The sequence below is a fragment of the Macaca fascicularis genome, chromosome 16 (assembly GCF_037993035.2).
Source record: "Macaca fascicularis isolate 582-1 chromosome 16, T2T-MFA8v1.1".
NCBI lineage: Eukaryota > Metazoa > Chordata > Mammalia > Primates > Cercopithecidae > Macaca > Macaca fascicularis.
Genome location: NC_088390.1, coordinates 70,530,557 through 70,555,246, shown reverse-complemented (window position 1 = coordinate 70,555,246; position 24,690 = coordinate 70,530,557). Strand labels below are relative to the sequence as shown.

Below are 24,690 nucleotides of genomic sequence, written 5' to 3'. Positions count from 1 at the left end.
ACCCTGGTCAGTCCCAAACCCTGAGAATCCTAAAGGAACTCGCTGTGCTTCCAGGATAGGTTACAGGATGTGCTGACTTTCTTAACACGGCAGAGGTCCTCCGTTGTTACTTGGGCGCTGACTTTTGTGCAATCTCTGCTGACGAGGAGGCGGGAGAACCCTGGGAATGAGGGGCGCAGGACCGAAGATGTGTCACTGTGGACCTGCCCAGCAGATGATTGCAATTTGCTGTTGTTGGGCTTGGGGAAGGAGGGCTGAGGGATTCTCCCCACTAGGAAATGCGCTTATCCCCACGATGGGTGGTGGGAGTCCAGGAGATGCGGACAGTCTGTCCCCTGGGCTGGGCCCCCACGGCAGACCCCTGGGAACCAGCAGCATCGAGCAGGGCAGGGGACCTGGCTGCCGCCCCAGCCTGCTGGACCCCAGCCACCCTCGTGGTGCTGGTGCCCCCAGGCCTTCGAGGACATCTACATCGAGCAGCGGCGAGTCATCCGCACCATCCTCGAATATGCTGACAAGGTCTTCACCTACATCTTCATCATGGAGATGCTGCTCAAATGGGTGGCCTACGGCTTTAAGGTGTACTTCACCAACGCCTGGTGCTGGCTCGACTTCCTCATCGTGGATGTGAGTCCCCCCACGCCGGCCCCGTAGCTACATCCAGAGGCTGTCAATGTGGCGGGGACCTCAGGAAACCCAGGCCCTGAAGGGCAGGACCTGCCTGAGGCCACCCCCAGAGTCAGACCCTCCATCAGCACTGCCCTTCTCAGACACAGCTGCCCAGGGAGGGGTTAGGGACTGGGAGGCCTTCCCTTCTCCTAGGGGAAGGAGGCCTTGTGGGAGGACAGCAGGCATGAGGGCTACTTACTATCCCTGCCAATAGGAGTGGAGGAGTTTCTTACTTCATACATTTTATGTATTTATTTTTAAGATGAGTTCTTGCTATGTTGCCCAGGCCAGTCTGAACTCCTGGGCTCAAGCAGTCCTCCCACCTTGGCCTCCCAAAGTGCTGGGATTACAGGCGTGAGCTGCCACACCCGACCAGGAATGGAGGATTTTCTTAGCCTCTTAGATGCGCTCACAGGCCTCTCGAAGGAGTCAGGTACCATCCCTCCTATTCAGTCATCCCCAGTTAGTTGATGACATCACTGAGGTGTCGCCAGGCTCCTACAGGTAGTGGGACAGGTGCCAGAGCTGCTCTTCCCACCAGACAGAACCACCCACTAGGGAGGGGATCTGAGGGAGACAGCCAGGAGCTGAGTCCAGGAAGACCCCTGTGGCCTGGGCTTGAGGGGAGGCTGGGGCCTTGCACAGAGTGACCCCCCACCCCTCCCCTGCAGGTCTCCATCATCAGCTTGGTGGCCAACTGGCTGGGCTACTCGGAGCTGGGACCCATCAAATCCCTGCGGACACTGCGGGCCCTGCGTCCCCTGAGGGCACTGTCCCGATTCGAGGGCATGAGGGTGGGTGCTGAAGGGGCCTCTGGGGTGGGCTGGGGATGGGGGACCGGCTACCTTCAGTGCAGGGTGGAGAGTGCGTGTCTATACTCCAACCACCGCCAGAGGGAGGTAGAGAGCTTGGACCAACGGTCCTGCCTGAGGCCAGGTCTGGCCCCCACTTCGCCTAGCTGTCCTCCCCGCAGCCCATCTTCTGCCTGCCCCATTCCCACCCTCAGCCCCTGATCCAACCCGCCCTTAGCTTACCTCTGCCACTAGCTGGGGGGAGCAGAGACTGCAGAAGCACCCAGGACGGCCCCACGGCCAGGGAAGAGGAGGAAGGAAGGCAGGTTTATGTGGTGTTTATGGGTGGTTTATGAATGGGTTTATGGGTGGCCCTCCCCAGCCTCAGACTGAGCCATCCAGGGCTTTGAAACAAGGTGCCTGAACCCTGGCTCTGAGCCTCCCCCTCACCCCCCACTGATGAGCTTGGCGTCACGGTTGGGGCCATGCCCTTGAGCTTGGGGTCAGTTTGGGGAAGATCCACTCAGGCCCTGGAGAGCGGAAGTGACAGGTAAACACAGGGCTGGGGCAAGAAAAATGGGACTTCCCCAGGAAGAGAGGTCTGCCGGGAGCAAGACCTGCTCCAGCGGGACAAATTTCTGCAAATCCGGAAGCCATGGCGAGCCCACCCAAGCGTCCCCTTCCTGTCCCTGCAAGAGGCCAGCCGAATGCTGGGCCCTCTGACCTCCAGAGCCAGAGAGCCCTCCCGTTGAGGGGAAACAAGCTGCCTGTGGCCACGCAGCTTGTCGGTGCCCCAACCAGGAATAGAGCTCCCCTGGGCACACCGGGCTTGTGCCACCCACTCTGGAGGTCATGAAATAGCTCCTCCGTAAAAAGAGAGGGGTCTCAGATCCAGCCCAGTCTGCAGTGGTCGGGTGGGCTGCGTGACTAGGCTGGTGGGGACGGGGCTTCTGTCCCAGAGTTCCTGCTGCTTCAAAGGCCCTGGTGCCCTCTTTTCTGTGCCTGTGTCTGGGGCTCTGGAGCTGAAAACCCATGAGCAGGGGCTGGGTCACGTGAGCTGAGTTTCCTATGGGGGCTGAGCAAAGAGTGTTTGTCTCCTGCCTGGTGACCCGTGACCAGGCTGCTTCCAGAGAAACCCGGCACCCCTACTCCGGGCTGATGGCTCCAGCCAAGCAGAGAACCCTCTTGACCACCAGGCCTGCAGCTCCCTCCCCCTCCCCCTCACCACCCCCAACCTGCACACACACACAGCCCAGCAGGTCAGCCCTCCTCTAGGAAGCCCTCCCTAATTGACAATGCCCAGCTCTGCCTGGTCCCCTGGGTGGCATGGAGATTGGGAGCCCTCTCTCAGAGGCTGGGAGAGGCACTGGCAATGGCCCCCCTGGCCCCCAGGTGGTGGTGAACGCCCTCCTGGGCGCCATCCCCTCCATCATGAACGTGCTGCTCGTCTGCCTCATCTTCTGGCTGATCTTCAGCATCATGGGTGTCAACCTGTTTGCTGGCAAGTTCTACTACTGCATCAACACCACCACCTCTGAGAGGTTCGACATCTCCGAAGTCAACAACAAGTCTGAGTGCGAGAGCCTCATGCACACGGGCCAGGTCCGCTGGCTCAACGTCAAGGTCAACTACGACAACGTGGGCCTGGGCTACCTCTCCCTCCTGCAGGTGGTGAGTGTGACCCACCACCCCTGCCGGGAACCTGGATGGAGGTGCCCCCCACCCTGGTCCCTCTCATTGTACCCAACTCCAATGTCATTCCTTGTTAGGGGACTGCCCACCCTGCTTCCAATGCTGGGGGGCCCCCAGGCAGTGTCTAGACCCCTCTGGTCTTTATTTGATGCTTGCCCAGCGGGGCTCTGGCAGGTGGCCTCTGGCAGGGGAGGACCAGGTTGGGCGGGGGAGGGAAACTCATGGATGATGAAAGCAGGGCGCAGCCCCCCGGCTCACTCCCCAACCACACTCTCTCAGGCCACCTTCAAGGGTTGGATGGACATCATGTATGCAGCCGTGGACTCCCGGGAGGTGAGTCGGGGTCGCTGAGATGTGGCTGGTGAGTGAGCCAGGGAAGAGGACTCAGACAGGAGGGAGACACGGCAGCACATTCTGTCCCCGAGACCCGGCAGTCTGGGGGTGGATGGGTCCTGCCCTCAGGGCTGTAGGGGGCAGGGAGAAGCCAGCGTGCACACCCACGCCGTCCCACCCTGTGGCTTCCACAGAAGGAGGAGCAGCCGCAGTACGAGGTGAACCTCTACATGTACCTCTACTTTGTCATCTTCATCATCTTCGGCTCCTTCTTCACCCTCAACCTCTTCATTGGTGTCATCATTGACAACTTCAACCAGCAGAAGAAGAAGATGAGTATCAGCCCAGCCCCCCGGGCCCTCCCCATGCAGGACCTTCCTCCTCCCTCCCTTGTCCACTTTCTACTGTGCAAACCCACAAATGCTGCCTGAGCACCTACCAGGTTGCTGGTTCAGGAAGGTAGCTTGAGTCCCAGTCCCACCAGGCCGTCTTGAACAAGTGACTTGGCCTCCGTGAACCTTGGCTTCCTTATCTGTAAAATAAGGCTGCTGGGCCTTAATAAAATAAGACTGCTGGGCCAGGTGCAGTGGCTCACGCTTGTAATCCCAGCCCTTTGGGAGGCCGAGGTGGGCAGATCACAAGGTTAGGAGTTCAAGACCAGCCTGGCTAACGTGGTGAAACCGCATCTCTACTAAAAATACAAAAAAAAAAAAAAAAGAAGAAGAAATTAGCTGGGCATGGTGGCAGGCACCTGTAATCCTATCTACTCAGGAGGTTGAGGCAGGAGAATCGCTTAAACCCAGGAGGTGGAGTTGCAGTGAGCCGAGATTGCACCACTGGCACTCCAGTCTGGACGATAGAGCTAGACTCCATCTCAAAAAAAAAAAGAAAGAAAAAAAGAGGCTGCTACAACCTGCCCTGTAGGTTACTGTAGGGCTCAGCAAGATACTGATGAAAAGTAGCCAGAAACAGACTGCAAGACAGCATTGATCCCCACTCCCCTTCCCTCCCTTCTCCTCGGTCCCCCATTCTCCCCTTGTCCCTCCATCTCTGACCCTCTGCCTTCCTCCAGGCCGATCTACAGGGGCGGGGGCTGCCTTATAGGTGGTGCCTGAGGTGGGGGGTCCTGGAGGCAGGAAGGGGGACCCCACCCCAATCTGACAAGCCATATCCCACTATACTTTGGAGGGAAAGACATCTTTATGACGGAGGAACAGAAGAAATACTATAACGCCATGAAGAAGCTTGGCTCCAAGAAGCCTCAGAAACCAATTCCCCGGCCCCAGGTACCTCCCCTCTGGGCCCCCTGTCCTGTGTGTGGTGCCAGGCTCCTGCCTAGGGGACTGATGGGGATAAAAGATTTCCTGCCCTCCACCCACCAGGCTGTGTCCCTGGGCGAGGTTAGGCCCACCCCGGGGGCAGGGCACGTGGTCTCCCTGCAGGGAGAGATGCCTCTTTGCAGTGCCACAGACACACCATTTGCACAGAGGCTGTCCATGGAACTCCAGTGGCTGCTTTACCCTCACCTGACCCTGTGAAGCTCCTCAGTGCCCATCTACCTCCCACCTGGGACCCCAGTGGCCCCTGGGGCAAGGGCTCCCACAAGGGGAAGGAGGAGGATGTCCAGACACCCTCCCCAGGAGCAATGACTTTGGGAGAAAGGGGAGGAGCATCTGGAGGACCTTCAAGGGGGTCCCCAGGGGAGGAGGAGGGACCATTAACCCCGTAAAATGACCTGGTCCCAGACCTATCATGATCGGATAGGTCACCCTTCCTCCCCTGGCTGACTCTACCACAACTCCCAATACCTCCTCTCTCTCTCTCTCTCTGTCTCTGTCTCTGTCATCTCTGTCATGCTGTGGTGCCATCCTGTGTCTCTTGCCTGTCCATGTCCTGTCTGGGCCTGGCCACCCCGACTCCCCCACGTCCACTCCCACCCATGCTGCAGAACAAGATCCAGGGCATGGTGTATGACCTCGTGACGAAGCAGGCCTTCGACATCACCATCATGATCCTCATCTGCCTCAACATGGTCACCATGATGGTGGAGACAGACGACCAGAGCCAGCTCAAGGTGGACATCCTGTACAACATCAACATGATCTTCATCATCATCTTCACAGGGGAGTGCGTGCTCAAGATGCTCGCCCTGCGCCAGTACTACTTCACCGTCGGCTGGAACATCTTCGACTTCGTGGTCGTCATCCTGTCCATTGTGGGTGAGTGGGGCAGGCTGGGCCGGCAGGGCAGCACTGAGCTGAGGCACTCGGGAAGATCCATCCTCATGCGCACACACCTGCCCCTGCACCCTCACACGCTCACCCAGACACACGCCTGTGCGTGCCTGCCATTCACTCTCAGTGCTCAAAGGTACACGGGTGTGTGCACAGGCAGATCATCACCCATGCATACATGGATGCACCTCCGGACACAGGACTGACCAGAAGACGTACATTCCGGTGCCTACGTACTGAGCGAAAGTGTAAAAGATGGTTCCATGTCTGTGTGCACTGAGAAGTGCACGGTCATGCGAGTATTTATGATAGAAACTAGCTGCCATTTATTATCAACTGTGCTGTGCGCTTGATAGGCATTATCTCACCTGTGGTTCATAACAATGTCTTGATCAGGAACTGTTGTTCCCATTTTACAGGTAAGGAAATTGAGGCACAAACAAGTGAAGTGGCATACCCAGAGTCACACAGCTGTTCTCTCTCCCTCTCTCTCTCTGTCTCTCTGTCTCTGTCTCTTTCACACACACACACAGACACACACACACACACACCAGTGGCATTTGCAAACAGACTTGGGAATGGACCTTACCCTCCCCCACTTCAGGGTATCCCACCTCCAGTTCCATCAAGACAAAGCTGCAGCTCCTGGCCCCAAGACCCGTGGGAGAGCCCAGCCTCACCTGTCAGTCATCTGGGCTGTGTTCTGAGACTTGAGCAGAGTACACCAGGACGAGCCCCCTGAGCCCCGCATGCTCCCCACACTCTGTGCTGGTTCCCCTCCCCATTGGCAGCATCCTCACTAGCTCCTCCCCGCAGGCCTTGCACTCTCCGACCTGATCCAGAAGTACTTCGTGTCACCCACACTGTTCCGTGTGATCCGCCTGGCGCGGATCGGGCGTGTCCTGCGACTGATCCGTGGGGCCAAGGGCATCCGGACGCTGCTGTTCGCCCTCATGATGTCACTGCCTGCCCTCTTCAACATCGGCCTCCTCCTCTTCCTGGTCATGTTCATCTACTCCATCTTTGGCATGTCCAACTTTGCCTATGTCAAGAAGGAGTCGGGCATCGATGATATGTTCAACTTCGAGACCTTCGGCAACAGCATCATCTGCCTGTTTGAGATCACCACGTCGGCTGGCTGGGATGGGCTCCTCAACCCCATCCTCAACAGCGGGCCCCCAGACTGTGACCCCAACCTGGAGAACCCGGGCACCAGTGTCAAGGGTGACTGCGGCAACCCCTCCATTGGCATCTGCTTCTTCTGCAGCTACATCATCATCTCCTTCCTCATCGTGGTCAACATGTACATCGCCATCATCCTGGAGAACTTCAACGTGGCCACAGAGGAGAGCAGCGAGCCCCTTGGTGAGGATGACTTTGAGATGTTCTACGAGACATGGGAGAAGTTCGACCCGGATGCCACCCAGTTCATTGCCTACAGCCGCCTCTCGGACTTTGTGGACACCCTGCAGGAACCGCTGAGGATCGCCAAGCCCAACAAGATCAAGCTCATCACGCTGGACCTGCCCATGGTGCCGGGGGACAAGATCCACTGCCTGGACATCCTCTTTGCCCTGACCAAAGAGGTCCTGGGTGACTCTGGGGAAATGGACGCCCTCAAGCAGACCATGGAGGAGAAGTTCATGGCAGCCAACCCCTCCAAGGTGTCCTACGAGCCCATCACCACCACCCTCAAGAGGAAGCACGAGGAGGTGTGCGCCATCAAGATCCAGAGGGCCTACCGCCGGCACCTGCTACAGCGCTCCGTGAAGCAGGCATCCTACATGTACCGCCACAGCCACGACGGCAGCGGGGACAACGCCCCTGAGAAGGAGGGGCTGCTTGCCAACACCATGAGCAAGATGTATGGCCACGAGAACGGGAACAGCAGCTCACAGAGCCCAGAGGAGAAGGGCGAGGCAGGGGATGCCATACCAACTATGGGGCTGATGCCCATCAGCCCCTCAGACACTGCCCAGCCTCCCACCTCTCCCCCGGGGCATATAGTGCGCCCAGGCGTCAAGGAGTCTCTTGTCTAGCAGGCAGCATCGAGGTGGCCCTCTGAGTCTCAGCACAGTCCCCAGAGCTCCCCCGTGGTGCCTGCATACAGAGTGAGGGAGGAGGGCTTTGGTTCTGGGACTGTGTCTGGCTCCCTGATGGGGGACAGGATTTGGCCACAATGGGGCTGACATCCAGGCCCAAGCGCCTGCATCTCCAGACCCGAGCGTCTGTGTCTCTAGACCATGGGAAATGGGCATTGCACTCAGGGGCTCCATGCTGGGCCTGAGGCCCCTGCCTCCATGATTTAACCTTCAAGTTGCTCTGACCTCCTCCTGGGCCCTGTCGCCCCTCCTTTTGGCCTGGGGGAGATCAGAACGTTGGAATTGCTCGCTGCCCCTCACTTGGGGAGGAGCTGGCCTGCGGTGGAGCCCTCAGTTGCTGCCCCATCACCAGAGTCTTAAGGGTCACTGGCCTCTCCCCAGGAAGTGGCTCAGACCCCTCAGCCCCAGCCCAGACAAAGATGTCTTAACCTCAGGGAGTGCAGACACCTAACCCCAGGGCACTGCCAGCCCGCCCGCTCTGACTCTGGGGTGCAACTTCGCCCACCAGGCCAGCTCAGGAATTCCCTGGACAAGGGAAATGTGACTGGTTCAGAAATAGCTCCTCAAGCCTCAAAACCTGATTGGCCACTGGATCCTGCTGCTTTGGGCTGGGATGGTGACTCCTGAAACCTTTTCCCAGGCCATATCCAGGTCCATAGCTCCCCTGGCTGGCCCCTAGGGGAAGAACAGAAGGAAGGATGCCACTTGGGAATTGTCCTTTTCTAGGAAGCACGGGTGAGACAGGCTGGGTCCTGCCAGCTGGATCGCTGCACATGGCCTGAGCATCCAGACCTGAGCGGGGGTCGGGGACCTGCTGCTCAGTAAGAAGATTCTTGCCCCTTCCCTCTCTCCCTGCCTCACTCCTCCGTGAGCACCACCAGGGCTCCAGGAGCCTCATCCAGCCTCAGAGATCCCCCTTCTCATCTCGCCAGGCCTGTCTCATTCTCTCTCCTCATTTTTCCCACCTCTCTCCTCAAAGTGATCCTAAGAATGTACAGTTTAGCTCAGGTTAGATATTTTGACCCTGGGGCGTGCAGCAGGAAAGGCCCGACTGGCTCAGGCTCAACCTTCCAACCTCCCGTGGCCTGAAAAAGCACTTCTTCTGCACTGCGGTTCTGGGCATGGCAGGGCCAGGCCTCTGCTGGCTCCTGGAGAACAGAGGCTGTGTCCAGAGGAGGAGGGGTGAGAGACCTGCTCAGGCGTCACTGGATTTATTCACTGTGTATGTACCTGTGGCTGTGTGTCTGCTTGTATGCTTGTAGGCCTGTGTGTATAGCCGTGTGTATGTTCGAGTGCGTGACTGTACATGTGTGTGTGAACCACTGTGTACTGGTGCCTGCATTATGCACGTGTGTCTGGGTATCTTTGTATATATGTGTGTCAGTGTGCCCTGGAGTGTTTCAAGGTCCATGGAGTATGGCTGGTGTGTCGTACTGTGCAGGCCTGTCCCTGGGAGTGTTCCCGTGTCTGGGAGAGTGGACCTGTGGATGAGTGTGAATGCGTATGGTAAGGTGTGTACTCAGGGCATTCTGTTGGCCTAAGTGCCTCTTCTTTTTCTTCTTGTTTCTCATGAAAAGTTTGATTAAAATTCAGGAAGCAGCAAAACCTTCAAAACAAGACATGTATGTGTGCTTGTGTGTGTGCACACGTGTGTGTGTGTGCACACGTGTGTGTGTGTGCGCACGCACAGGTGTGTGTGTGTGTGTGCTCACAGGTGTGTGTGTGTGTGTGTGCGCGCTCACAAGTGTGTGTGTGTGTGTGTGTGCACAGGTGTGTGTGTGTGTGCGCACTCACAGGTGTGTGTGTGTGCGCACTCACAGGTGTGTGTGTGTGTGTGTGCACAGGTGTGTGTGTGTGTGTGTGCACAGGTGTGTGTGTGTGCGCACTCACAGGTGTGTGTGTGTGTGTGCACAGGTGTGTGTGTGTGTGTGTGCGCACTCACAGGTGTGTGTGTGTGCGCGCACAGGTGTGTGTGTGTGTGTGCGCACTCACAGGTGTGTGTGTGTGTGTGCACAGGTGTGTGTGTGTGTGCGTGCGCGCACAGGTGTGTGTGTGTGTGTGTGTGTGTGCACATCTACATGCCATGCCTACGGGCCAGAGTTGTCTTTATTGTCCACCATGCTCTCTCACCTGCTCCCGGTCCTGCCTGAACAGCCCTCTCTCTCACTCCCGGTGAGCTCCTCTCCTTCCCTTCCTGTTTCTCATCGTCACACCCATGGCCTCAGCCCTGCTCCATGCCTCCTGCCTATGTCTCTCCTATGGAAGGAGGCCTCCACTCCTTCCATCTCTTCCTTCAGAAGTTTCGTCTAATGGGGACGGCCTCCCCTGCCCAGCACCCTGCCCCTCTGCCTTGCCCTCCTGGACCCTGGGCTGGCACAGCCCCTGGAGCCTCAGAAGTCTCTTTGATTGGATATTCTCCTCGGACTGTGTGCAGGTTGCAGAGGGAGAGTAGATGAGCCGGGTCTGGCCTCTCCCTGCCTGTGGCCCCTCCCCTACACACAGACGCCCATTCCTGCCCGGTCCAGTGGGGAACAGGTCCCACACCAGGCCAGCAGGTGGGCTCCTTTGTACAGTTCTTACAATAAACCCTCCCTGGTGCCTCTGGTGTGTGGTTTCTCCCTTCTGCGTGTCAGTGTGTGGATGTGGGTGGGGGCTGAGAGTAGTGAGAAGCAGAAAGGGTCCGCGGGGATTGGAGCCAAACGTGGAAGACAAGAGCTTCTCAGGGGGCCAGGCAGGATAAGGAGGCCCCAGCTCCCTGCTCTGGCCCAGTCCAGCTCTCTCCTGCCTCCTTACAAAAGCCACTTAGCTGGAATCCAAAAGACCAGATAGGATCAGGGGTCAAGACCCAGCTCCCACAACAGGCAGCACCACACTCCCTCTCTCCCACATTGGGACTCTGTGTCCCCAGCTCCTCCTCTCTGGAGGCCCCGTCACTTCTTTGTCCCTCTGAGAGGCCTCAAGGTGCCTGTGGGGCACACAGCACAGCCTCTCCCTCTCCCCAGAGGCACTGACCCCAGGACTGACTTCTGACCCCAGATAGCCCAGGGTCACATGGACCTGTGACTAAGAATATTCTTATGCAGCACGTTTAGCCCACAGCCCCCAGAGAGTGAAATATAATCTGGTATGTAATTTTCTTTTTCTTTCTTTCTTTTTTTTTGAGATAGGGTCTCACTCTGTCACCCAAACTGGAGTGCAGTGGTGCAATCATGGCTCACTGCAGCTTTGAACTCCAGGGCTCAAGCAATCCTCCCACCTCAGCCTCCTGACTGAGCCTGGGACTACAGGCACATGCCACCACATCTGGATGTTTTTTTACAGACATGGGGTCTTGCTATGTTGCCCAGGCTTGTCTCAACCTCCTAGCCTCAAGTGATCCTCCTGCCTCGGTCTCCCAAGGTGCTGGGATTACAGGCATGAGCCACTGCACCTAGCCTGTAATTTTATTTTCTGTAACAACTTCTGACTCCCAGGGCTGTATTCTTCCAGATAAGTAAGCACTTAATTCTTTTCAGGATTTCTGTACCCTCTCTTCCTGGGTCCTGAGGTAATATAGCACTGGTGTCGGGGATGAGGAGGGGCCCTCAGGCTGCCCGACTGTGTCCTTCCATTGTCTCTACGGCACTTTCCACCTTGCAGCTCTCTGTGCATGCAGTGGGGAGAGTCTCTACGGGGTTGTCTAAGTGCCCTCAGGGTGCTGCCTTCCCTCCCTGGAGTGGGAGCTTCTTCTCACTTGTTTTTTTAAATTTTTTTATGTCAATAGTTTTGGGGGAACAGGTAGTTTTTTTGGTTATCTGGATAATTAGTGGTGATTTCTGAGATTTTAGTGCACCTGTCACCTGAGCAGTGTACACTATACCCAATATGTAGTCTTTTATCTCACACCCCTCCCTCAGTGTTCCCCACTGAGTTCCCAAAGTCCATTATATCATTCTTGTGCCTTTGCATCCTCATAGCTTAGCTCCCACTTACAAGTGAGAACATACAATATCTGGTTTTCCATTCCTGAGTTACTTTACTTAGAATAATGGCCTACGGCTCCATCCAGGTTGTTGCAAAAAGATGTTATTTCGCTCCTTTTTATGGCTAAGTCATATTCCATAAAGAGGTGTATATATACCACATTTTCTTTACCCACTCACAAGCTGATGGGCACTCAGGTTGGTTCCGCATCTTCGCAACTGTGAATTGTGCACTAAAAGCATGCGTGTGCGTGTATCTTTTAGAAAATCAAAATCGTGTCAAGTATCTTCTCCAACCACAGTGGAATAAAACTAGAAATCCACTCAAAATTATACAAATATATGGAAATTCATCTGTTCTTGAATGATTTGGGGGTTACAATGAAATCAAGACGGAAATTTAAAAATTCTTCGAAATGACTGATAATAATGACACAACTTCTCAAAACCTCTGTGATACGGCAAAAGCGGTGGTAAGAGGAAAGTTCATAGCATTAAATGCCTACATCAAAAACTCTGAAAGGGCACAAATAGACAACATAAGGTCATGCCTCAAGGTACCAGAGAAACAAGAACAAATTAAACCCAAACCCAGCAGAAGAGAAGAAATGACAAAAATCAGAGCAGAACCAAATGAAATTGAAACAAACAACACAAAAGATCAATTAAAACAAAAAGTTGGGTCGGGCGCAGTGGCTCATGCCTGTAATCCCAGCACTTTTGAGAGGCCAAGGCGGGCAGATCATGAGGTCAGGAGTTCAAGACCATCCTGGCCAACATGGTGAAATCCTGTCTCTACTAAAAATACAAAAATTAGCTGGGTGCAGTGGCGCACGCCTGTAGTCCCAGCTACTTGGGAGGCTGAGGCAGAAGAATTACTTGAACCCGGGAAGCGGAGGTTGCAGTGAGCTGAGATCATGCCACTGCACTCCAGTCTGGGCAACAGAGCAAGACTCCGTCTCAGAAAAAAAAAAAGCTGGTTCTTTGGAAAGATAAAATTGATAGACCATTAGCAAGATTAACCAAGAAAAGAGAGAAGATCCAAATAAGCTCTATTAGAAATGAAACTGGAGATATTCTTTTCACTTTAAGTTCTTCCAGACCTCACCTGGAGCCCTCTCTGGCATCAGAGACAGGAAGATTTGCAGAGCGCAGGGTGCTCAAGCCCACACATCCCTTGAGCCTTGAATGGTGGAAGAAAAAAGGCCTCATGTTGGGTGAGAAACAGAGACAACATGGGACAACAGTGCACAGCTACCCGCCTTGCCAGGCATCCATGCCACTCCTCGCCCTCCTCAGGGCATGCTGTCAGCCACATTCACCGAGTACCTCAGATGCAGGATGGCCTTCAATGTGCACAGTTGCCCTTCGAAGAATGCACTGTTGGGGCCGGGTGCAGTGGCTCACGCTTATAATCCCAGCACTTTGAGAGGCTGAGGCAGGTGGATTGCTTGAGCTCAGGAGTTCGAGACCAGCCTGGGCAACATGATAAAACCTGTCTGTACAAAAAATACAAAGATTAGCCAGGTGTGGTGGCATGATCTGTAGTCCCAGCTACTCGGGAGGCTGAGGTGGGTGGATCACTTGAGCCCAGGAGGCGGAGGATGCCATGAATGGAGATTGCACCACTGCACTCCGGCCTGGGCGACAGAGCAAGATCTTGTCTCAGAAAAACCCCAGAAAACAACAGCAAAAAAAAAGCACTATTGGGCTTATTTCTATTTTACGAAAATGAGGAACCTTGGCTACTGAGAGGTTAAGAATGGGTGTTGCCTCATGGGTGCTGTTGGCATGTGGGGCAGGGACCTCTGCTTTGCCAGCCAATGCCCCTCCCACCCCTGGGCACCCACCGGTCATTGAGACCAGCACGATTGTCCTGAGGCATGTGCAGATGCTCCCTCCGTGGGGGCAGGCAGAGCCACTCCTAGTTGAGAACCACTGGTAACCTGAGGAGGTTTCCTGACTGCCACACTGCTGGATCAGGACTCAAACCCACGTCCTTCTTAGCAGGTGTCTTCCCAGTCACAGCAGCCCAGCAGACCCAGGACACCTGGGTTGGAGAAGGAGGCAGGGGTCTGAGCTCTTCTTTCTCTGAGGTTCTTCCCCCTCCCAGCATCCTAGGGTGGCTGGGGATCGCTGCCTTCTTGCTTCCCCACCCCCTGAGCCCCTTGTCCCTTCCCCTGACCCCAGCCCCCATTCCTTATTTTGATGTTGCCTTCCTGGAAAGGGAGGTGTCGTCAGATGTCAGAATGTGAAGCCCGGGGCAGCTGAGGGCAGAGGCGGGGGTAGGCTTGCGAGGCCTCCTGTTCTGGGAAGAAAAGGGTATCATGAGCCCAAGATGGGGCTCAGGACTGTTGTCACCAGTGAGGGAACAGCACGGCTCAAAATGTGACAAATAACCCTGCAGGCGGTGGGGCCCCCGCTGCCTCCGCCCCTCCTGAAAACAGATCCCTGCCCGGCATGAATGGGAATGAAGCCCAAAGGCCACATCTGCATCCCTGTCCATGGGATGCGTGTGCGTCTTCCCTCCCTGGAGCCGGAGCTGCTTCTCACTTGTTTTTTAAAATTTTTTATTTCAATCGTTTTTGGGGTACAGGTAGTTTTTTTGGTTACCTGGATAAGTTATTTAGTGGTGATTTCTGAGATTTTAGTGCACCTGTCACCTGAGGATGGATGCCAACTGCCCCCCACCAACCTCTGTGCCCCCTACAGTCCCCTGGGCCCTAGGACCAGTTCCTGAGTAGGCCCCACACCACAGGACCCAGGCAACACACTTGTGTGAGCATACACATACACACCCCACAAACACATGTGCCCCAAGCCTTTCCCAGTTATACCCCTGACTTTGGGGAGACACTAGCTCCAAAGTTAACGAAGGACTCTGTCATCTGTCATCAGGGGCTCGGAAGTGTATTTCCTAAACCAAGAGACTCCCAGATTTTGCCTCACTCCCCCCGGTCAGTCTCTCTCCAACCACCCTCACTGGCATGGGGACCCATGGTCCCCAAGCTGACCTCAGGTGATGTTTATATTTCTGAGCTGTTTGTTCCATGAAGTGAACATCTGACACCTTTTCAGAGAAATGTTTTTTCATTTGGAACATCTGGAAACAAGCAAGAACATCTGGGACTGCCCGGAACGGGCTGTTCCTCGGATGAAACCTTAACCCTCCTGCCCCTGATTTCCGTGGCTCAGGTCCTGGCCTGCACCCCTCGAGAGTGGCCCCCACCTTGTCAGGTCCGAGGCCTAGGCCAAGATCTAAAGAGGGACCACCCAGACCCTCTGCCTTCCAACCACGGCATGGGAGGTGGGTCTGCTTCTCCCTAAATCCAGACTTGCCCCAGCACAAACTGCAAAATGGAGGGTCATGAGGAGAGTGAGATGTGGACAGAGGGCACCAACAATTTAGCATCTCTTCCTCTCCTGGGGGTCGAGGATGAGAGACAAAAAAGAAGCTGCCAGGAAACATGAAAATCAAAGAGGGCTCAGCTGCAGGGCTGAGGTCTGCAAGCATGCTGTGTCCAGTTGTGCAGGTTGTGCCCTGCACAAGGGCATCTCTGAAGGGGCTGCATTGGACCCAGGGGCAGGGACCCAAAGGTGAGCTTCTATCAGTTCCTGAGCACTGTGGCTCCATCCACACCCTGCAGACAGGCAGGATACAGCTGGAGGACCTGAGGGCTCCCCAACACCAGTTCCCGTTCCCTGCCCAAGACCCCCTGGACCTGTGACAATAATTCAATGAACTCAGAGTCCCACAGTTAAGAACTCCCTGAAGAAGCCCCCAATGGCTGCTTGGTGGATTTTCGCAAAGCTGTCTCCACCTACATCCATCCTCTTTGGCAGCCCCTACAGACTCTTTTGCAGCATGAGGAAGGGAGGCCTCTTGCCAAGGCCTGGACTGAATCTTCTCCCAGTGGCTGCCACAGTTGGCCTGCTCTTGCTCCAGAACCTCTGTGGCTCCCATCCTCCACAGGGTCAACTTCCAACATGGCTGCCTGCACTCCAGCCAAGAGGCTCTGCTCTGGGCCCCTCCAGGTGCCTGACCTGGGTCTGTGGCTGCCCTGTCCTTCCTCAGTGCTCCTCTTTCCGCTGGGTGAGGGATAGATCAGGGCAGAGGAGCTAAGCTCAGGTTCATTCATAGGACAGGTGCCTATTTCGCTCAGGGCCCGGGAATAAAGACTTGCCGGGCTCAGCCCTTCGGGGAGCTGGCAGACAGCAGAGGGGAGGCTGGCTGGCCCAGAGAATGACCACCGGTGGGGCAAGCACAGACAGAGGGGAGCACAGGCTGCCCCCAGAAGACTGAGAGGCCCCCAGAGGCATCCGCAGAGAACCCCAGCTGTGCTGTCCAAGCTGGGCGACCGCCAAACCTTAGCGGCCCAGCTGACAAGAGCCCGCCCTCCCCCAGGGTCCCCGGAGAGTTGGTGCCTCCCCCGGGTCCCAATTTGCATGGCAGGAAGGGGCCTGGTGAGGAAGAGGTGGGGAGGGGACAGGCTACAGCCGGTGCAGTTACACGTTTTCCTCCAAGGAGCCTCGGACGTTGTCACGGGTTCGAGGTCGGGGACGGAGCGGTGACCATGGCCAGGCTGGCGTTGTCTCCTGTGTCCAGCCACTGGCTGGTGGCGTTGCTGCTGCTGCTCTCAGGTACAACACCCAGGATGAGGCCTGTGGGGTTTGGTCTCGTCCCCAGCTGTCTGGGCCCTGCGGTTCAGCCTCCTGCTTGCTCCACCCTCCTCCTCTGTCTCTCTCCTTTCACCGCCTATCTCCCTCTCATGGCCCTGGAGCCTGGGTCTGTGGGTGTCAGCCGCACGTGGTGATGGGCTCAGGAGTCTGTGGCCCCAGTCCCTCTCCTGCCTGGAGGGCATCAGGCTGAGCTGGGCATGAGGAGCAAACCAGAGTTAGCAGCCAGGACGGTGGAAGCACTAGGCTCAGGAGGAAGAGAGGGTGAGGGCACTGCCTGGGGATCTGGAGGGGAGAGGCTGTCCCAACCCAACCCTGGAAGATGCGAGATCCAAATGTGGTCCCCTTCTCTGGGAGATGAAAGTGCCTCCGGGCTGTGACTTTCTTCCTGTCTCTCTTTAAAAAAAAAAAAAAATAGAGACAGGGTGTCCCTATGTTGCCCAGGCTGGTCTCAAACTCCTAGCCTCAAGTGATCCTCCTGTCTTGGCCTCTCAAAATGCTGAGATTTCCCTGTCCTTCCTGTCTCATTCAGATGCCTGCTCAAAGCCACCCTGAGGGTCAAAGGCAGAAAGGGGGCTGGGGGTGGGGCTTCCAGTACCCCCACCCCATGCCTGTCTCCCAAGTCCACGGGGCAGGAAGGACCGAGGGGTCTTGAACCTGCTGTCATGGAAGGAGGAAGTAGCTCCGGGAACATAGAGGGCGCGCAGGGGTGGGGCAGCCCAGGCCAGAGGAGGCCCTGACCTGGCCCCGCCCACTTCCTCCCACCCAGCAGCTGAGCCAGTGCCAGCAGCCAAATCAGAGGACCTGTACCCGAATCCCAAAGGTCAGTAGCCTCACCTGCCGCTTCTGAGGGCAAGTTGTGTCTGACTATGTCCTGTGTCCAACTATGGTCCCTGTCCTGGAGGCGGCCCCGCTTCCCACCCTTGCTTGATCTCCCCATCCAGGATTCCCATCCCCAGGCCTCCTTAGGATCTCCTCTGAGCCCCACCCCCAGCCCACTGTCATCTTCATCAGACACATGCTCTCCAGCCTTGGCCACTGAAGGGCTGGGCTAAACTCTGGGTCACAACAGAGGAGCCTGCAGATTCCTCTAGGACTCAGGCCCGGGGCCTGTCTAGCTGGGGATCTGGCTGAGCCTCGGGTGAGCCCTCCAGGGCAGGGTCACTATGTGAGGGGCTCAGGGATTCCCAGGGAGTGCTCGCTAAGAGCAAGGCAGTCGAAGCTGGAAAGAGGGTTCTGGAACAAGAAGTGGTCCCAGTCCCTGCAGGAGGGAAGAGGAGGAGGATGGAGGGAAGTCAGCCAGGGAGGGGGTTGACTGAGGAAGGTCTCAGTTGACAGGCTAGGAATTTGGCCTTTATCCCCAGAGGAACGGGGGAGACTGAGGATTTCAGGCCAGTGCAGGGCAGCACAGTGAAGGGAGGGGCCAGGCCTGTGGGCCTCCAGGTCCTGGGGGTGTGGCCTGGGTCAGGCTGTTGTAATGGGCATGGGAAGGAATGGCAAGGTCCCAGAGCTCTTCTAAAGGAAAATCGAAGGGAAGGTGGGGCAGTCGGGAAGGGCCGGAGTCTGAGAGCTTGGCCGCGGCTTCTCACGTGGCCCTGCTTCCTAACTCCAACCTCGGCCTCCTGCCTGTCCCACACCCTGAGAAGCAAAGACTAAGCCCAGGGAGTCTGTGCCAGCCAGGGCGGGGGCCTGCTGCTGGAGCTGGCAGTCAGGAAGATGCCAAGCGGAATGCTGAGCCTGGCCTTGGCACCCACAGGTAGTGCTTGTTCTCGGATCTGGCAGAGCCCACGTTTCATAGCCAGGAAACGGGGCTTCACGGTGAAAATGCACTGCTACGTGACCAACAGCACCTTCAGCATCGTGAGCTGGCTCCGGAAGCGGGAGACGGACAAGGAGCCCCAACAGGTGAACCTGGAGCAGGGCCACATGCATCAGACCCAAAACAGCTCTGTCACCACCCTCATCATCCAAGACATCCGGTTTGAGGACAACGGCATCTACTTCTGTCAGCAGGAGTGCAGCAAGACCTCGGAGGTCTACCGGGGCTGCGGCACGGAGCTGCGAGTCATGGGTGTGTGCCAGGTGGCTGGGACGCTCCTGTAGCTGTCCACCCCCACCCCAGCCTGGCCTGCCTCTTGTGGAGATGGCCATAGCCCTAGAGCACTCAGGAGAGCCGCTGGGACCTGAAGGAGCTGCCCTTGCAGGCCTAAAAGGTGGACTGTGGTCCAGGCTCACAACCCCACCCCTGGTCCCCGCAGGGTTCAGCACCTTGGCACAGCTGAAGCAGAGGAACACGCTGAAGGATGGCATCATCATGATCCAGACGCTGCTGATCATCCTCTTCATCATCGTGCCCATCTTCCTGCTGCTGGACAAGGTGATCGGGGGCGGGGGAAGCCTTGGGGGACCGCAGAGGAGGCCACTGCATAGGCCAGGCATAGGCAGGGTCTCCATCTCCCCAGCTCTCGTTGTGGCCATCTTGGCCCAGTCTGTCCCCAGAGCCGGCCCACTGGCTCACCTATTCAATCATTCCTTCCTTCCTTCATTCATTCAGCTGTTCTTGCAGAATGCACCTCACTCCTGACCCCTTACCCTTCTCCCTGGCCCTCCCCAGCCTGGCCCAGCAGGGGATAGGGCTGGGGGAAGCTAACACTCTGATCACCATCCCTCTCTGCCCCCAGGATGACAGCAAGGCCGGCATGGAGGAAGATCACACCTACGAGGTAAGGAGCAGGGCAGGCCTAGCAGCTCTGAGTCCTCGGGGTCAGTGGCCACTATCTGCTGGTGTGGTTGGGGTGTGGCCCTGGCCTGAGCTCCACTTAATGTCTCCAGGGCCTGGACATTGACCAGACGGCCACCTACGAGGACATAGTGACGCTGCGGACAGGGGAAGTGAAGTGGTCTGTGGGTGAGCACCCAGGTCAGGAGTGAGAGCCAGGACCTCCCCACGGCCTGGGTGCAGGCTCCCCAGCCTCAGTGACTGCTTCGGAGCTGCCTGGCTCATGGCCCAACCCCTTTCCTGGACCCCCAGCCGGCCTCTGAAGCTGGCCCACCAGAGCTGCCGCTCATCTCCAGCCCCTGGTCCCCAGCTCTTGCCAAAGGGCCTGGAGTAGAAGGACAACAGGGCAGCAACTTGGAGGGAGTTCTTTGGGGATGGATGGGACCCAGCCTTCTGGGGGTGCTGTGAGGGGATCCATCCCCACGCACGGGATTGGGGAGGCAGAGACTGGTCCAGAACCCGCAAATGGACTCGGAGGCAAGGGCCTCCCAGCAGAGCCTGGGAAGGGCCGTGGACCCAGCGGGGCCCCAGAAGAGCCACGGGAACATCATTCCTCTCCCGCAACCGCTCCCACCCCAGGGAGGCCCTGGCCTCCAGTGCCTTCCCCCGTGGAATAAACAGTGTGTCCTGAGAAACCACACACAGGCTCGCGGCGTCTTATGGGTCTGGGGTGGATAGGAACATTTATGTGGGTACTTCTGTTGTTTGAATGTGGCACCTGTGAGCCCTTGAGGGTGTGGGAAAGGTGACTGCCACCCCTTCTCTCTGAAGACCCAGTTGGAGCCTGTGGTCACATCCCCCCTTTCTTCCCCCTGGAACAGGGCTGCATGCCAGGCCCTAGCTGGACCCAGAGCAGCTGGCCAGTGACTGGGCCTGTCCTTCCCCTCAGCAGGGACGCCCTCATCCCACACTCCATTCAGCCAAAAAGCAACAATTGAGTCCCGCTCTGCCTCCACCTACAGGAAGCCCTCCCAAAGCACCCGGGTCTCCATCCAAGCCCTGTTCAGACCAGCCTAGCAGCAGCGACTTAGCTACTGCCTTGTACTACTCACACTGGCCTTGGTTCTCCAGTCAAACTGGAAGCTCCCTGAGGGTAGAGGTTTCCCTGCCTCTACAATAACCCCACCCCCACCTCCCAGGAAGCCTAGGAAAGCTTGATGCAAAGCCATCAAGAGTGAGATCCTGAAGAGTAGAGCTTTGTATAGTGGAGCTTTGGGGTTCTTTGCCAGGAGACCCCTTCAGACTTTCACAGCATCGGAGGTCTGCTATGGCCCCAGGGTCCTCAACAATGGTCCCTAGGGCCCTCCAGCCCACCAGCTGTGGGAGGTACTGGGAACAGCTCCCAGCTGGGAGGCCAAGTGCAATCAAAGTGTGAGTGTGCAAAGCCTCCCTCCCAAGTCAGGCTGTGCTCCACTTCCTGTTGACCCTGGAGGGAATCCTTCGAGGCCTCTCTGCTATTCCTGCTCTGAATTCCGGCAAGGGAGCCCCTATGCTGTGGCAGCTGCCAGTTTAACTGGGGAATCAAGACCAGCACATGGGAACTAGTGAGAAAAGTGCCTATTTTCACCAAATTCCCTCTGGAATTCCAGGTGGGGCAGGTGGGTAAGGCCCCCACACCTGCGGTTTCAGGTAAATCTCTCCACCACCCTGCACCAGGCTGGGCCAAGCCAGGCGGCCCCTGCGTTTTCCTAGTCTCTGGGCTGCTGGAGGGAACCGGGTTGTTTTGGCATCAGCCTCTACTGAGCCGGAGCCCTTCCTTTCCTGCTGCTTTGCATAGTGGCACTAATTCCGTCCTCCTACCTCCACCAGGGACCTAGGCAGCCGGGTAGATGGTGGGAGGAGGCTTCACTTCTCCCCCAAGCAGGGTCTCCACCTGCTTGAGGCTGCCCTGGGTGGAGGAGGCTTTGGCTTTACCTAAAGACTTTTTAACACCTTTGAACAACTCAGTTTCCCTTAGACTTTGAAGTTCTTGTTTTATGTATGTATGTATTTATTTATTTATTGCTGACTTACTTATTTATTTATTTGTAGACGGAGTCTCACTCTGTTGCCTAGGCTGGAGTGCAGTGGTGCCATCTCGGCTCACTGCAACCTCCGTCTCCTGAGTTCAAGCAATTCTCTTGTCTCAGCCTCCCAAGTAGCTGGGATTACAGGTGTACACCACCATGCTCGGCTAATTTTTATATTTTTAGTAGAGACGGGATTTCACCATGTTGGCCAGGCTGGTCTAAAACTCCTGACCTCAAGTGATCCATCCGCCTCGGCCGCCCAAAGTGCTGGGATTACAGGCGTGAGCCACCGCACCCGGTCCGAAGTTCTTGTTAACAGAGAATCATTTGAGCATAGATTGGCCCCTCTACCAGACACCCCCAAAGGGCTTGACTTCATGGGTTATAATGTAGGAGCCCTCCCTGGTCTGTTTTTCTGTTTTAAGGGCTTACACTCTGGGGGATATCATGTCTGTCTTGTGGACCCCCAGAACTGACATAGGCAATGGAAACATAGCTGGGTACTGATGGTGGAGACAAGAAACATTTCAGGTTGCTTTATCTGCTAAATGGGAATCCTAAAGCCCATCCGAGGGCAAGAATTTGGACCAGACGTTTTGTAAAAAATTATCACAATAAAATTGAGGGCTTACAGGCACAGTGGCTCATGCTTGTAATCCCAGCACTTGGGGGGCCGAGGCGGGTGGATCACCTGAAGTCAGGAGTTCGAGACCAGCCTGGCCAACATGGTGAAACCCCGTCTCTACTAAAAGTACAAAAATTAGGCGGGCGTGGTGGTGGGCTTCTGTAATCCCAGCTATTTGGGAGGCTGAGGCAGGAGAATCACTCGAACTTGGGAGGCAGAGGTTGCAGTGAGCCGAGATTGTGCCATTGCACTCCAGCCTGGGTGACAAAAGCAAAACTCCATCTCAAGAAAAAAAAAAAAAAAATTGAGTTTGTTTCCTTTGGGTGTACAGAATTTTAGCAAATGTACAGATTTGTATCACAACCACCACAATCAGAACACAGAATATGAACCAAAAGCTTTTATTGGGCCCAACACATACGTATGGAGCCCCTCTTAAATGCAAGAAAACTGGATTGAACACCTCCATCTTTGTTTACACTCTGCCTGATGTACCTGCAAGAGGATCGCACTATCTGATTTTTACAAACAAGGAAATCAAGGCCCAGGGAAATTACCATAACTGGCCAAAATCACACATAGACCTTCTGGCTCCAAGTCCAGCCGTCTCCCCGCTACATCACGGCCGCCTCTCTTGAAGGGCGTTGCAGCAATAAGACCCTGAACCAAAGGAGGAGGAAAAGGAGGGAATCCGGGGACAACTTTGGCTATCTTCAAATGTTTGTGTATTGAAGGGAGATTTGATTTTCCTGCGATTCACAAGGTTCGAGGCCCCAAAGGCCCCACTCCTTCTTGCCAGAGCCTAGTAGGAGACCTCTGAGCACCCTCAAGAAGAAGCCACTGTGCCATCCCTCCAGGACCCCAGCTCTGCAGCTGCCCCCTCTGCCTGCCCCCTCCCCAGAACACAGCTCCGAGGCCCCTGGTGGGCACATGCCCCACTGCCTACTGGGGGAATCCAGCCAGCTCCCCGGGGACCCTGGTTGAAGCACAGGCTGGTTCCTCCTCCATTCTAGCTTGACTTCCTGCCCTCTTGCTGCAGGTGCTGCTAGGGTTGGCGTGATCTGACCCGAGGTTTTGGGTGTTTTTCCAGCAGAATCAGAGGCAAGAGAAAAACAAAACAAAACGCAAAAAACTGTGGCTATTTGGGTGCTGTTTGGGTGACAAGAACAGTGAGTGTTCATCCCTTAGTAGGTGTCTGGCCTGGCTGAGGCTTCTCTGAGGGGCCTCTAAAGCCATCTCAGGGCGGGGTGCAGTGGCTCACGCCTGTAATCCTAGCACCGTGGGAGGCCGAGGCAGGTGGATCACATGGTGTCAGGAGTTCAAGACCAGCCTAGCCAACATGTTGAAACCCTGTCTCTACTAAAAACACAAAAATTAGGCCCAGTGTGGTGGCTCACGCCTGTAATCCCAGCATTTTGGGAGGCCGAGGCAGGCAGATCACCAGAAGTTGGGAGTTCAAGACCAGCCTGACCAACATAAAGAAACCCCATCTGTACTAAAAACACAAAATTAGCCAGGCATGGTGGCGAATGCCTGTAATCCTAGCTACTTGGGAGGCTGAGGCAGGAGAATCTCTTGAACCTGCCAGATATTGTGGTGAGCCGAGATCACGCCATTGCACTCCAGCCTGGGCAACAAGAGAGAAACGCCATCTCAAAAAAAAAAAAGCAAACAAACAAAAAACAAAAATCAACCAGGCGTGGTAGTGCATGCCTGTAATCCCAGCTACTGGGGAGGCTGAAGCAGGAGAATCACTTGAACCTAGGAAGGGGAGGTTACAGTGAGCCGAGATCCGAGATCATGCCACTGCATTCCAGACTAGGCAACAGAGTGAGACTCTGTCTTAACAACAACAACAACAACAAAAAGCCATCTCAGAACATGGTATTTGGGATCCCTGTCTGCTCTCTTTGGTTCACCTCAAGAAGTGGGTTCAGAGCCCACATCTGCAACATTCCTGGGTGTGTCTCAGGTCTACAAGCTGCTCCTGGTATGTCATCTTCCGGTCCTGCCATTGACTCAGCTGCAAACAACCACAAACCCTCCACTTGGGATACCCGCCTCTCCCACCCAAAAACCTTTACTTGGAAACAGGTGACTACGGAAGACAAAAATAATGAGCATTATCTCCTGACTTAAATCAGGGTGTAGTTTGTTAAAACACACTTAGACTGATCCTAATATAATTTTCAATTTTTTAAAAAAGGCATTCCACCTCCAGACCTAATACCACTTTCCCCACGTGGCAGGAGGGGAAGACAGAAGTTCATGTAAGTTGTGAGTCCGTATAGAACATTCCTGGGAACTTGGATGCTCTGCTTTTCACCTTTTGCATTTGATTTTGTTCATGTATGTATTGTCATACAATAAAGTTCCTGTCCGTGTTATTTTCTTTATTATTATTATTATTATTATGTTCTTTTTTTTTTTTTTTTGAGACAGAGTTTCATTCTTGTTGCACAGGCTGGAGTGCAATGGCACGATCCTGGCTCACTGCAACCTCCACCTCCTGGGTTCAAGCAATTTTCCTGCCTCAGCCTCTCAAGTAGCTGGGATTACAGGCATGCTCCACCATGCCTGACTAGTTTTGTATTTTTAGTAGAGACGGGGTTTTGCCATGTTGGTCAGGCTGGCCTCGAACTCCTGACCTCAGGTGATCCACACGCCTTGGCCTCCGAAAGTGCTGGGATTACAGGCATGAACCACTGCGCCTGGCCAGGTATATATGTATGTTGGTAATATAATGGTAAAATAGAAATTTCAAATTGGAAACATTCCCATGAGGTAAATAGAAATGGCGAAACCCCGTCTCTACTA

General features: G+C 55.5%; 2 protein-coding genes across 6 annotated transcripts in view; both read left to right on the top strand.

Moving 5' to 3' along the window:
• The window catches only part of SCN4A (sodium voltage-gated channel alpha subunit 4), a 51,604-nt gene extending 41,182 nt beyond the window's left edge, over positions 1 to 10,422 (top strand). Inside the window, exons 18-26 of one of the 2 annotated variants that reach the window (XR_010581937.2) lie at positions 454 to 627; positions 1,341 to 1,463; positions 2,853 to 3,131; positions 3,432 to 3,485; positions 3,680 to 3,817; positions 4,667 to 4,771; positions 5,434 to 5,704; positions 6,536 to 9,475; positions 9,766 to 10,422. Coding sequence is in view for 1 of the 2 variants with exons in the window: in XM_045375789.3 (XP_045231724.2) it covers positions 454 to 627; positions 1,341 to 1,463; positions 2,853 to 3,131; positions 3,432 to 3,485; positions 3,680 to 3,817; positions 4,667 to 4,771; positions 5,434 to 5,704; positions 6,536 to 7,758 (2,367 nt within the window). In the remaining variant the exon portion in view is untranslated. Of the gene's footprint in view, positions 1 to 453; positions 628 to 1,340; positions 1,464 to 2,852; positions 3,132 to 3,431; positions 3,486 to 3,679; positions 3,818 to 4,666; positions 4,772 to 5,433; positions 5,705 to 6,535; positions 9,690 to 9,765 lie in introns of those variants that run through there. The other variant, XM_045375789.3, reaches the window with a different exon arrangement.
• Positions 10,423 to 16,285: 5,863 nt separating this feature from the next.
• CD79B (CD79b molecule) lies at positions 16,286 to 19,879 on the top strand. Of its 4 annotated transcripts, none has more exons than XM_005584686.4 (6): positions 16,286 to 16,424; positions 17,233 to 17,283; positions 18,217 to 18,531; positions 18,719 to 18,837; positions 19,142 to 19,183; positions 19,293 to 19,879. In XM_005584686.4, the coding sequence occupies exons 1-6, from the start codon at positions 16,358 to 16,360 to the stop codon at positions 19,389 to 19,391; spliced, it is 693 nt and encodes a 230-aa protein (XP_005584743.3). In that variant the 5' UTR covers positions 16,286 to 16,357; the 3' UTR covers positions 19,392 to 19,879. The 4 variants fall into 4 exon arrangements, with proteins under 4 accessions (XP_005584743.3, XP_005584742.3, XP_005584744.3 ...); XM_005584685.4 differs by having other exon boundaries at positions 17,230 to 17,283; XM_005584687.4 differs by lacking the exon at positions 18,217 to 18,531.
• The last annotated feature ends 4,811 nt before the right edge of the window (positions 19,880 to 24,690 follow it).

Bases quoted from the DNA above. Each gene is read 5' to 3' on its own strand.
- CD79B (XM_005584685.4), top strand. From the start codon at position 16,358: ATGGCCAGGCTGGCGTTGTCTCCTGTGTCCAGCCACTGGCTGGTGGCG. The intron at 17,284-18,216 runs GTCAGTAGCCTC...TGGCACCCACAG, and splicing joins CCTGTACCCGAATCCCAAAG to GTAGTGCTTGTTCTCGGATC. The intron at 18,532-18,718 runs GTGTGTGCCAGG...TGGTCCCCGCAG, and splicing joins CACGGAGCTGCGAGTCATGG to GGTTCAGCACCTTGGCACAG.